At 38.1% G+C, this 12,452-nt stretch overlaps 1 protein-coding gene across 1 annotated transcript in view; it reads left to right on the top strand.

Annotated features, from left to right (window-relative positions):
• The first annotated feature begins 202 nt into the window (after positions 1 to 202).
• LOC147316093 (VPS10 domain-containing receptor SorCS3-like) overlaps positions 203 to 12,452 on the top strand; it is a 52,476-nt gene continuing 40,226 nt past the window's right edge. The window contains exon 1 of the mRNA XM_086259288.1: positions 203 to 1,071. Within this exon, the coding sequence (XP_086115414.1) occupies positions 376 to 1,071 (696 nt within the window). The 5' untranslated portion in view covers positions 203 to 375. The remainder of the gene's footprint in view (positions 1,072 to 12,452) is intronic.

Raw genomic sequence — 12,452 nt, 5'->3', positions numbered from 1 at the left:
CTGTTTTGGACAAATTGCACAGGTTTAGGCAACATAAAGAGTCTAAGATGTTACTGAATAAAACACAATAGAATTGTGGAATAATTTCGAAATGATTTCGGGTGATTACAGCGTTATAAATGTTTTCTTTCTTCAAACGTCCTCATGAACAATGAGCTCCAACCGTTCCCGCAGTCACTCACCGTCGGTGCGTTTGTCTGATGCGCAGCGCCTCCCAAACTGGTCCCTCACTTTGACAAATTCTTGGACGTGAGCGGGTCTCCTGAATGGCTTCTTGCTCATAAAGATGATGCCTTGAATATTTTAGAAGTTGAACAGCTCTGCCGCTCTCTGTATTTCCCCCCCACTGGTGGACTGTCAGTTTGGAAGACCACAATGGCACTTTGGTCATTTTGGGGGTTTTCTCTTTTGGCTTTGGTGTTGCTCTGCCCCTTTCACCCCAAGTTTGTGGCTCGCGCGGAAATAAGTTTTTCCACAAAACTCGACAGATTTTATCGACTGGATGTAACGCCACTGGACGCACGTGTGGCCAGAAAATCGGCGGAAATCAAAGTCTCACTGAAAATCGACAATAACACGAAAGTTTTTAGCGCGTATGAAACAAACACAGCCGGGGCTTTGAAACGAAACCATGGTCAGCAAGTGTGGAATGAAACACAGAGTGGAAATGAGGCACCGATCGACATCAAAACAAACTATAGCAGCGGTCTCAACATTCCCGATAAAAAGTATGATAACATTTTCGAGGACAAAGAAGGACGATTCAAAGCGAATATAATGTTAGAAAATACATTTTCTGCCGGAAGAAAGAAGGCAAAGAGGAGTGTGGGCGCAACATACAACGAAAACGTGGATAGGAGTATAAGTGGAGAAGCGTATTCAAGAGAGAGATTCGTGCAAACTGTCCAAGGTGTTTCCAGCGCAAGACCCGAGTATCGGCGCAGCGGAGAGGAAGCAAGAGTGTCAAACCCGAGACAGAACGAACCTCACCTGGACACTTCTACTTTTGCTCTGTCGGGAGACTCGGCACACAACCAGGCTATGGTGCACTGGTCCGGGCACAACAGCAGCGTAAGTTTCAGTTTTACAAAAATACACTTTATCATATTTTTAAAGGTGTAAAGAACATAAAAATGCCCCACACACTGGTGATATTTAACTTTGTTTCTACCTGATATAGACGTTTTTATTATTCAGTCGATGCGCATCAATCTGTCACATTTTTACGCACAGCTGATTCCGTGCGCACAAAAAGAATTCGTTCCTGCAAATAAATTCCACTCTAACAAAGCATTTAACTTGGAGCATTTAACCACAATTGTGTTTTCTTTTATTACCTATAAAGAGATTATTAGTGTTTGCGCATTGCGCGCCTGTTTGCTTGGACGCCAGATGGATATAAGTGTGCACTTGGAGGATTCCCTCGTGTTTTTTCAAACAGTAATGGAATCGGTTATCTCAACAAACTGTTCGCCACCTGAACTTTAAAATAACAGTTAACCCCTTAGGTAAATTTGATGTGACAGTGCCGTGGGAAGGTGCAGGCTGTTTGGCAGCAATCAAAACACATTAATAATTTATGAAATAATCAAGTAATGCCTTCCAGGAAGGTGTAGTAGCTACAATTAAAAAGGATTGTGTCCAACCTGGCCCTTTATGTGATGCTGATGAGACACTATCTGACATTTTTGGCAAGTTGAACATGCTTTTGTCACTGACATTTACTCACACTTAGCTGATACTTGTTCAATTGCCCGTCTAAATACTGTATTGCAGTATGATACACTTCAACACGTCTTGATGGGACTATGCACAATTTAAATGGATGACAAGACATTGCAGTAAACATCCAGATTGCCCGCATCACAGTCACACACCCTTACAAACACACACATCCACATCCTCACAAACGTGCACATAGACGCACAAATGCACACACACACCTACACCACAGCTAAATGCACATGCACTTTTTTTTTTTACCATAACAAAGACAAAGCCATGGAGATTTTATCTCTCTTTACATATCCACCATGCAAAAATGTTTTCAACTGGCAGCATTTATCAGGAACAAAGATCTTTAAACTACAAACAGCCTTGTTCAAAAGAAATGAGCTGCTCTGCATTTTTTACTTCAGGTAATTTGAGTCACCTTAGTCTGCTGGGCAAACGGGTGTGCGGCTGAAACATTAGTCTGAGACCACATCTAAAGATCCCTGTGTCCCAGAAAAAATGCAAATATTCATGTGTTATCCCAAAATGCAGACATATTTCACTTGGTGAATTATATTATTTTGCATGTTCCTGATAAGCGTTTTCTTATCTGGTGCAATTTCTTTTGTGGTGTATGTCATAACATAAGAGGCATCACAGACGTTGGTCATTGAAGAAGGTCCTGAAATATAACTAATAATAACGTTGATTCATGGATTGCTATGTGAAATATGCTTCTGGTCTGAGATGTCTTCACCAACGATGGCCTTTGCTACTGCAGGACACTGTTCACTGGATTATCGCTGATGGGGTTGTCACTGCAGCTGTCAACATTTGAGATTTATACAGTCTGAACTCCTTTCCATGGTCCCAAAAGTACGACTGAAACAGTAGAGTTTAGATTGATGGCATTTTATGACTAGATGTTATAGCTCAGGCTATATTAGATGTAAATGACTGATAATAAATCCAATCTTACAGGGACATTTGAAGGAAAATTACTTCATTTCTGTGGTGTGGGGTAGTTCTATCAAATATTCACCTCAAGACTTTGCCTGTGATCTGACCAAGATGTAAAATTCCACAGGGAGTAAAATGAAAAAGATGTAGAAGGTGATGGTGAAAACTCCAGCGGGGTATCCTCAGAGTACAGATTTGATAAAGAATTTTATTGCATAAAACCCCAAAATCTGTCCACAAATCAGTCTCTCAACTATTATTAGATTTCAGTGATTGTCTGAGACATCAAAGCCTAAGTCATAGCTCTCTGGTCTCTGATTTTAGGAGAGATAACATTGATTGGAGTCGACCATGGGAATAAAACATGTACTAATTCCCTTTGAAATGAATGGTTCTTAGCTACATGTATCGATTGGCTGTGCATGTTTCTTACTCCTTAAGTCTGTGCTGAATGTGAATGGGGATGGTGATAAAAAAGATTCATGATTTGTAATGATGTGTGCCATAAAAACAGAAAATAAACTAATTAAAAACACTAATAAATACACTTGGCTGTTGATGGTCATATGGCAAATCAATATTTCAGTCTTCTCCTCACATGGGTGTTCAAGCTATTGGTAATCTTTCTAAACAGCCATTGCACCACATCCTACACTCAAGGGATGCAGAGAGCCCCCTCTCTACCCCACTGAAGGCAAAAGTCTTAGTGTGCAAGCCGCTGGTGATCATGGAGTTATTGGCAGCCAAATGATTTTAGTCTCCTGATTGACCAAGCTCCTCACAGATAGCTGACCAAACTAGGACACTGTGTTGAAGCTGCAGACAGTAATGAGTATCTTTATTGACTTCACTTCGTCTGAGCATTTGCTTCAGAAATTATACTGTGTGTCATTGTAAATAAAGTAAATATATACCATAACAATAAGGAGCTGGTCATCTCTATGAAGCTACTGTTAAAAACTTGCTTTAGGACGGGCCATGCTCCCACTGGGCACCTTTGGACTTGTTAAGCTCTTATTTTATTTATTTATTTATTTATTTATTTTTTTGGGGGGGGGGGGATTGTTTCTTGTGAGGTGGCAAGGCTCAAGTCAATCTGTCAGCTCTGTAACATCATCGTCCATTGCAGCGGCTGATTGGGAATCAGACTGGCCTCCTGAGTCATGCTGTACGCATGCCTAACCAGAGAAAGGCCGTTATTGTTGCACATAATCTTATCAGAATAAATAGACAATAAAAAGGAGGAAATGGCATGGCCCTTGGGGACACCTGTGTTTAAAACTGGTTCATTAGATAGACAGCCATTCCATTTAACATGCCAAAGCTGGTTGCATGGGAGCTCCTTGATCCATAAAATCAAATGTAATGGGTTCCCAATTCACAGGGGAGTTTGACTGGAGTTTGGTGCTGTTACAGTATGATGAAAAGTGTATTAAAAAGCCGCCACTGGTGAGGTTCTCAGATAAAATAAAGAGGAAAGTTATAATGTGTCTTTTAAAATTTTCTCATAACTTGCAACATTTCACTTTCCTATTGTACACAAACAAGAGAACTTTTCTGCTTTTGCAGTTCTAGTTTCATGCAAAATTCCTCTATTAAAAAAAACATTACGATACTCAGTCAAAGAGACAGATAAAAGGCCTGTTTTTCATGAACTTTTCATCATCCTGCCCCCGATTGCTAGCTAAGGGGATTTTGATCCATTGAACGTTTGATGAAAATCAAAGTTGTCTGTTGTTCTCACATTTAAGTACAAATTATTTCCCTCCTGTGGTACACTTTGTATTATAATATTGGCAGCACTTCAATCTTTAATTTGTACTTAATATTTTCTTTCAATTATGTCTCTTTTTTCATTTTTTTCCTACTAATTGATTTTAACATAGATGGTATATTTAGAGTTTTAAAATGCACAAAAAAGAGAGAATAAAATTCAACATAAAAGAGTTTTTCGAACAGCCGTTTTTGTCCTTTACCTGCTTGTCCCTTGAGGTGTCAACACCACACGGCTGTTCATTAATCCCGCCCGTCTCAAGTCTTTAGGGGTGTGCTGTCCACTGATGTGATTGTAAGATGGTGATAGAAACTGCACCAGTCTTGTTGGCTGTGTAAAAAGAGACCCGTCTAGTTCCCACTGAAATACCGAGCCACTGGTTGTGACCAGAGCGTGTGACACAGTTACCTGGTTACTATGGTTTATGGTTTACTCGTACTGATGGCACAGAGCTTCTAGTTTATTGGAGATTGTTGTTGTGGAGCTATAAATAAAAGGTAATTAGATCCAAGTCCAGCTATTTCCCATGGTATTAAGACCGGTTAATAATGCCACATTTATGAGCTATTGACCATATTCCATTTTCCTCTGATGCCATCCTCTGCATTATTGCATAGAAAATGTGCTGCTGTGTTGTAAAAAAGAATATTGTGAGAATGTTCCTGGAACTAGTGATTAAATATGAGTAACACTTAGACTAAGTAACTACTCTAAAAGAGTACAAGGAAAACATAAATGGGGGAAAAAAGGCGAAATTGAACACAATTTAATGCACCAAGTTAAAAATTGTCAAGAAAAAAAGCCCTACATTATTTTCATTTGAGAATCTTTTTTTAAAATCACATTAACCACATCTTATTTTCCTGTTGAGTGATGGCCACAACCACTTAGCAGTCATCTAGCTGACTTATTACACATCCCTAGGTTTAATTTGTATTAACAAAGGGAATAAAACTCATTCCAGATCGGTAGAGAGCTGAAATGACACTGGATAGTATAAATCCAGAGAGACATCATGACATTTTGCAAGGTAAAAAATATTTAATTTAGCTTCTCTTAGTATACCTGCATACAAGTACTTTGCCAGCCTGTGCAGAGGACTGCTTTGATGGCTTGAATCAAATTATCAGCATAGAAGTGCTTGTGCTACTGTTCAACCCAGCAAAAACCCATTGAAAACATACTGAAGATGACTTTGCCAAATTTCTAAACAATGTTAAAATGTGACCTCTAATCAACAGAAAATGTTCAGGAGGATAAACATGAATTCAAGTCCAGCAATAGACTGAAACAAATTACTTTTGATCTTTTACCTTTAAACCAACTTTAGACATAAAGGGTTCTCTTTTTAAAGATCATGACAGTCGTTTAGTCCAAATTTAGTCAAAAAAGCAATCTCCATGGACAACTTAGGCTGGGTGAGATAAATCCACAGTAATTATAAATTCAAAGCATGTCCGTAACAACTCATAACAATTACTGAAAGATAGCATTAAATTGCAGTGACAATGAAAAGATTTTCAGGAGTATTATCATCTGTAAAAATGTTTTGTTGTTGTTTTTTCCCTTTTTAAAACTTGTTATTTTGGATAGCACATTTCTGTTACTGTTCTGTGTGGAGTTTGCATGCTCTTTCTGTGCCCTTTGGCATTGTCTCCAACTGTCCAGAGATATGCATTATAGGTTAATGGTGTTTAATGAGTGTGTATGTAACTCTTGGTCTGCTGTGACAGGCACATTAGCCAACAAAGCTATGTTAGCTAAAACAGCTATGTTACTTATGCTGTAGTCACACCATGGAAAACGGTGGTTGGATACTACGGCATGATCAAAATTATTGCCAGCGTGTGCAATGAACGTGCAAGCTCATTATCTTTAAAATGGTTGCTTTAAACACAAAGGATTGGATCCGGATCACTTGCAGCTGGCTGCTGTTTTCAGAGTGATTTTGGTGTGTCAAGATGGTGCAATAAAAAAAACAGCAATATAATGGAGTCAGTCAGCAATCACTTGTGATAATATGGTGATTAATTGGGATAAATAAGGCAAAAAAATATTCTTAAATTGTCCTCTGTTGCAAAGTTGTTGTTGTCTGGATACACAGAAATTCACATTAAACAGAAATTCACATTCACTACTTAGTGATTGCAGACCACCACTGTTCGGAGACTGGTCGCCTTCTACCAGGTAACTTGTGCAGTTGCCTTGCAATCAAAAGTGTTCTCTAGCTGCAAACAGGTATGTTAGCTAATGTTAATGATAGAAAATGGCTCTCAAGTAAAGATCAAGGCCTTTTTAAGCACCTAACCATCCCCATACTTCAGAACATCTATGATTATGGCTGTGGTTGGAGCTCTGCCCTCTATTAGAGGCAGATTGATATTTGGCACACACAAAACAAAAAACAAAAAAAAAAAAAAAACCCTTACAATTTCTCAGGGTTGGATGGGCAATTTTTAAACATTTCTGGAGAAAAAGGCAGCATTCGCATTGTTATTTCCTTTTGTCTCAGTTTATTTTATAGCGCACAGGCTACAAGTCTCTACCTCGATGTAGTAATAATTCATTGAAATCCCAGTTTTTACTCCACAAATGACATGAATGTGTGCCCCCTTTTTTTTCATGAATCATTTGTGCTCAGGGACCATAATGCATCACATCAACATATCCTCTCAGCACTTCCTCAGCACTCAGAATTTAAATTTGCCTCACAAAGTGCATTTTAAGCAGCAAATAAAGGCCTGCCATCAGTTGTATGTTCAAGCACACTGTCATTACTTGATTTGACCTCGCTCTCTCGTTATTTGTGCAAGACTAACACATGCACACGTTTTATTTTTCAGCTTTAATCAAAGAGACAAAGCGGGTGCAGAATCATACTTGACAGGTTTGCATGTGATTAATTAGCTTTAATAACTGCAGTGAGGTAGATATAACTGTGATTAGGTTATAAAAGCAAATTTATGCGTTTTCTGATTGGAGAAAATCATAAAATTGATATTCAGATTGGGAGACAAATTTATTAATTAACATAGAGACCGAGCTAACACAAACTGTGCCTTTTTAAAACTTTGTATGTCTAAAGGTCAAGGCTAATTTAGTCTTCAGTTTTATTCTTCTTGATACACAAAACAAGTTTGATCAAACTGTGCGTTGGGAATTGCTGGGATTTGCAGCAGCATATTACCAGAAGAAACACAGACGGTACTATCACGTTTAAAGATGACTGGGATTGCTCAGGTGGCACTCAGCTTAAATAATAGCTTGACTTGGCTGGTTACAGTGACAGGAATGCATTAGTTGCAGGAGGAAAACGTTTTTTTCCCGATCAAGCGAGATGCAAAGGACCCAACCCTTGAGCGCCACACACACTGTGCAATCAATGGAGATGATGGAAAACTTCCAAACACAAAATGACACATTTAGAAAACAGAGTACTCTCTCAATTGGTTTCCTGTAACAAATCATTTTAAATGACGCCTTGCTTTTGCAAAGAAAAAAACCAACAAAAAAAAGTGACTTATTGTCAAATTCGGAAGCTGTATAAATGGGCAAATAAATATGGATCAAAATAATGGCAGAAATGGTGACAAGACTTGACAGGATCTACACATCATTTATGTGAGTTAATGATTGTATTTGAACACATTTGAACTGCCATCATTATAAATGTCTGTGAATGAGACTAAATTATTTTAATAGCTAAATAAAATCTAATTATGTTCTAGCTTTACTATGGTGATCATTTCACATCCTCTGAAGCCAAAGCAAACAACTTGTAAGCCCTGATTTCTTACGATGATTTTGACACACACTTATAATTAAACAGTGCTGTTCAGAATGTTTAAATGACCATCTTTAATTTATAATCCTATCCATTTCTGTCTTTTTTTTTTGCTTCTTTTAATGGCTTAATTTGCCGCCCAGAAGTAATGGAAATTTTATTATATTGGTTGTATGTAGCTCTACTCTTGCTGCAGCAACAAGAAAAGTAGTTGAGAATGTAACAATAGGTCTTTGGTTTGAATTGGCTAGCTCAGGCTTTTCTGTGTGGAGTTTGCATGCTCTCTCTGTGCCTGTGGCATTGTCTACAACAGTCCAGAGATATGCATTATAGGTTAACTGGAGATTCTAAATTGGCCATAGATGTGTGGCTGAAGGCTGTTGTGTTGTGGTGAAATTATGGCTCACAGGTGGTAGCACATTTGCAGTCTGCTGGTAACTGTGGACTGCCCATCTACCTGCAGAGAACATCTATACTCAGATGGAGGCAGAATCAAGCCTGTGGGCTACTCTTGGTTGTGGTGTTTTTTTTGGTCCATCAGCCAGCCACAGAGAAGAGCAAAGTTATCATATAGAAAGAGCTGAAGTGAAGCAGTGTGTTAAAAACAGTGAGAAAAAAAAAAAAGGAGCTGCTCACTGCAGCTGCTGTCTGTAGTTTTCATACTGTATTTTTTGATCTTTGATTGGGATTTTGGCACTTCTCTCCTTCTTGCTGAACTACACCGTGGGTCTCTTTCCTGTCAAATCATAAACTTTCAACAAATGCACAGTGGCATCCACATTCAGCAAAGTGCACTTGGGATTCTGGAGGACTGAAGGGGAGCACATTTGCATTGGCTGAAAACCTTTCTCTATAGCCTCTCTGTAGGCAAATACCTCAGCATGTGGACACAATCACAGTACTGTAAATAAAGCATTATTCCTGCAACAAACTAACTCTCTCCTGTGACAACCCACTGTAACCTTGCATATGAGGAAGAAAATGACTGGATGGATGCATTTATACATGGCCAACATAATAGGCAAAACTGCCACTATGTTGAACCTTATGTTTATTTATAAATTGGTAGTGTGCTTTGAAACAGAAATAATACACATCACATGGTTTTAGTCACCAGCATGAGAAGAATTGTTAACCTATCTGTCAGCTCACAAAATGTTGACACTTTGAAATGACAATACATTGACCACACAATTCATTCTTTTCTTACAATGTACAAAATATGTACAAAATATCTACATGTTGCAATCAAAGCATGCTAAAACCTTTGCGTGGTGATAAACAGGCAGCTCCTTGTTAGTTTTGATGTTAGGAAAAAATGCTGTTCTTGGATTTTAGTTTTAGAAAAACCACCAGTCAAATCACCAGTGATTTGAATATCTCACTTGTTTACTCTGTTAACAGTTATCAGAGACTATGGCTATGATTAGGGGGTTTCAAACTGTTTGTATTGTCTATCAGAAAAGCCCAGTCTCTGGTGTCAAAGTCCTGCGCTTTGAACATCCAGATTCACGAGCCAATACTAAAAAGAAATTATTGTAAAACACCCGAAGTTTTCTCTACGGAAAAAACTGTTTTGGCTTACCTCGAGTGTTACACTCCACGGCTGAATATGGATGCAATTTTTAAAAAAGAGCAACGGGTTGATCTTTTGTTTTATTAACATAATTATTCTCAAATGAACTGGAAACAACATTTGGCGCTGAAACCCACCGAGCTCATCCCCCTGTCAGTCTTTATCATAATAATGAGGAGAAGGGCCTGATTTGCTAGACTGTATTTACAACTTTTTGTCAGGGTAAATATAAGCCAAATTAACACAAGATATTTACAACTAAACAGCTCAAACTATATTTGTACTGTACTGTATTACAAGCACTTCGGTACAGTATTTGTACAGGCAAAAAAAAATAGGAAAGAAGAAAAAGAGGAACATAGCACATTACTTTCTGGAAAAGAACTTTCCTATCAAACATGATCTTGGCAGGACTTTATTCCTTAAAAAGTATCATTGGCAAAGAAAACGCGTAGTGTATGCATTTAATTTTTATTAAAACTAATGTTTACCAGTTTACTCTCTTTGCATTATGAAAAATGCAAATAAGCAAGAGGGGAAGAAAGACAAAATTATATGTGGGACACATTTAGCTCACGAGCTGAGTCTCAGCACTTTTGGCAGTGAAGGGGGTCATTTTAGGTGGAGGGCTTCTCGCTTCCAAAATCTCAATTTGGACTAACTACCGCCTTTGGCTCTAGCTCAGACCCCTCCAGGCAGAAGCTGAGCCATTAGGAGCCAAAGCTGTGAGAGAACAGAAGACACTGGAAGAAATGCCTAGATGGCATTAGACTGTACAAAGTTCTCCAAAATGAAAATAGTAGTTTTGATTTTGGGGGAACTTTTCATTTAGTATTACATTTTATATTACCATATTTCATCTAATAATCATATTAATCGTCAGACTTGGTTGTTTTCTGTGGCTTAATGAATAAGATGATAATGCACAGACAACATGCAACTGTACCTTCAACCTATGAACTCTAAATCTGAGCAATCAAGAGAAGCACATGCCAAAACCCTGTAAGAGAAAAATGCAAATATCAGGGTTTTTTTTTTTTTTTTTTTGGCTCTCTACACCACTTACAATGCATCAAATAAATTTTAGATTGCATGGGATGGGACTAAAACTTTGTTAAACGTGTCGAAACATTTAAATGACTTCTAAAATTGCAATCAAATCTGTCCTTGAATGCTGTGTTCCTTGTTTTCCACCTTTTTAGAGGAAACCACAGTGCATCGTGGCATAACAACATCAAACATAAGGAAGAAAAAAACCATGACAGTTTATATTTTCATATCCAGTCCATTAAACGTATTTCAATGACTTCTTACCCCAAACTTTCTTTTAAAAAAAAGATTGAAGCAGATCTATCACAACCTTTTATCTTATTAAGGACAAACAGCACAGTTTATTGTGTATTGTTGTTAGCAAGAAAAAAAGTACAACATGTTCACAAAATCTCCTCACAATAGAGCTGCATTGAAGTGAAACCCTTTTATATTCTGCCCATTTCATTCATTTCCCCCTTCTTAATGGACTGAATTGATTGGTGAAACCTCTCAAGCTCGAAGCATCAGGGTTACATGACCAAAGCTCAAAAGTCTAGTGGATAAGCAAACATAGAAACAGCAGACTAATGCACAAGGGACATTTTGCGGGGGTTTACTTGATGAAAGCATCATCCCCTGGAGTATGTTTCCCCCCACAAAAGTACAAACAATCAATTTGGTGCACAATTAAGATGAGGACAGAGTAAGGCCTCTCTTGGACCTCACAATTTTTCTTAAAAGACATTTGTCTCTACTAAGTGCTCTACTTTGGAGATGTCCTCCCAGAGCCACAATCAAGATGTTGTGTTTTTCTTCCCTCCACCCACTTGCAGTGCATCTTGATTTTGCCCTCATTGCTGTCAAGCCTTAAAGAAATTTATGCAAATTTGCAACCAATACTGTATTTCTTTTCTCTGCAGGTGTTTGCATCAGATAATTTCTAATGGATGCATGAATATATTAATCTTTAATCTTAGCCAAAAAAAAAGGAAAACGTTTTATGACTACTTTGTTGAATCTGTTGTGGAACAAAAGAGATGAGCTCATTTTGATACACGGATGACTTACTACAACTACACTGGTAGTCCCATTTGGCTCAACAAAAGACACAAAACAGCAATATTTTTTCTTGTGCTTTGATGGAGGTCTTTCCCCCCCACAAAGCACAGGAGATGAATGTTAAAAGCGATAGTCTGCAGCAAACCTGAAATGTGCTCAGTGTAGGTAGGAGATCAAGGATATTAATTAGGTAGTTGACTTAAAGAAAGCAGTCTTTGTCAAATTACTCAAATTACTCTTTGTTGCCCTTGGCTTTTGCCTTTATTTCCTTAATGAAGTTGAGAATCTAATGAGCTTAACAACAAATGAAACAGACTTTATTTTTATGTCTTCAAGATTGCATTTGCCTGAACAGGAATGGAGTGGAGTTAGGTAGAGCGGAGAGTTCCAGCTTGCTGTATTCACCAGTTTTTGGTGTTTGATAATAGCCTGAATGCATTAGGGGGTCTCTGTGGATCAGCAATATTGGTTAGATATGGCTCACCCCAAGGTGTTGTACATTTTTCACCTCTTTCAAACCACTTCCATTGCTTCTTATTTGAAAGAGCATAGAG

The sequence above is a fragment of the Aulonocara sp. 'chitande type north' Nkhata Bay genome, linkage group LG13 (assembly GCF_057382095.1).
Source record: "Aulonocara sp. 'chitande type north' Nkhata Bay isolate Kocher_YH1m ecotype deep benthic linkage group LG13, A_spYH_male_GT1.1, whole genome shotgun sequence".
Classification (NCBI taxonomy): Eukaryota; Metazoa; Chordata; class Actinopteri; order Cichliformes; family Cichlidae; genus Aulonocara; species Aulonocara sp. 'chitande type north' Nkhata Bay.
The sequence above is the reverse complement of the archived record's forward strand: the minus strand, read 5'-3'. Positions and strand labels throughout refer to the sequence as shown.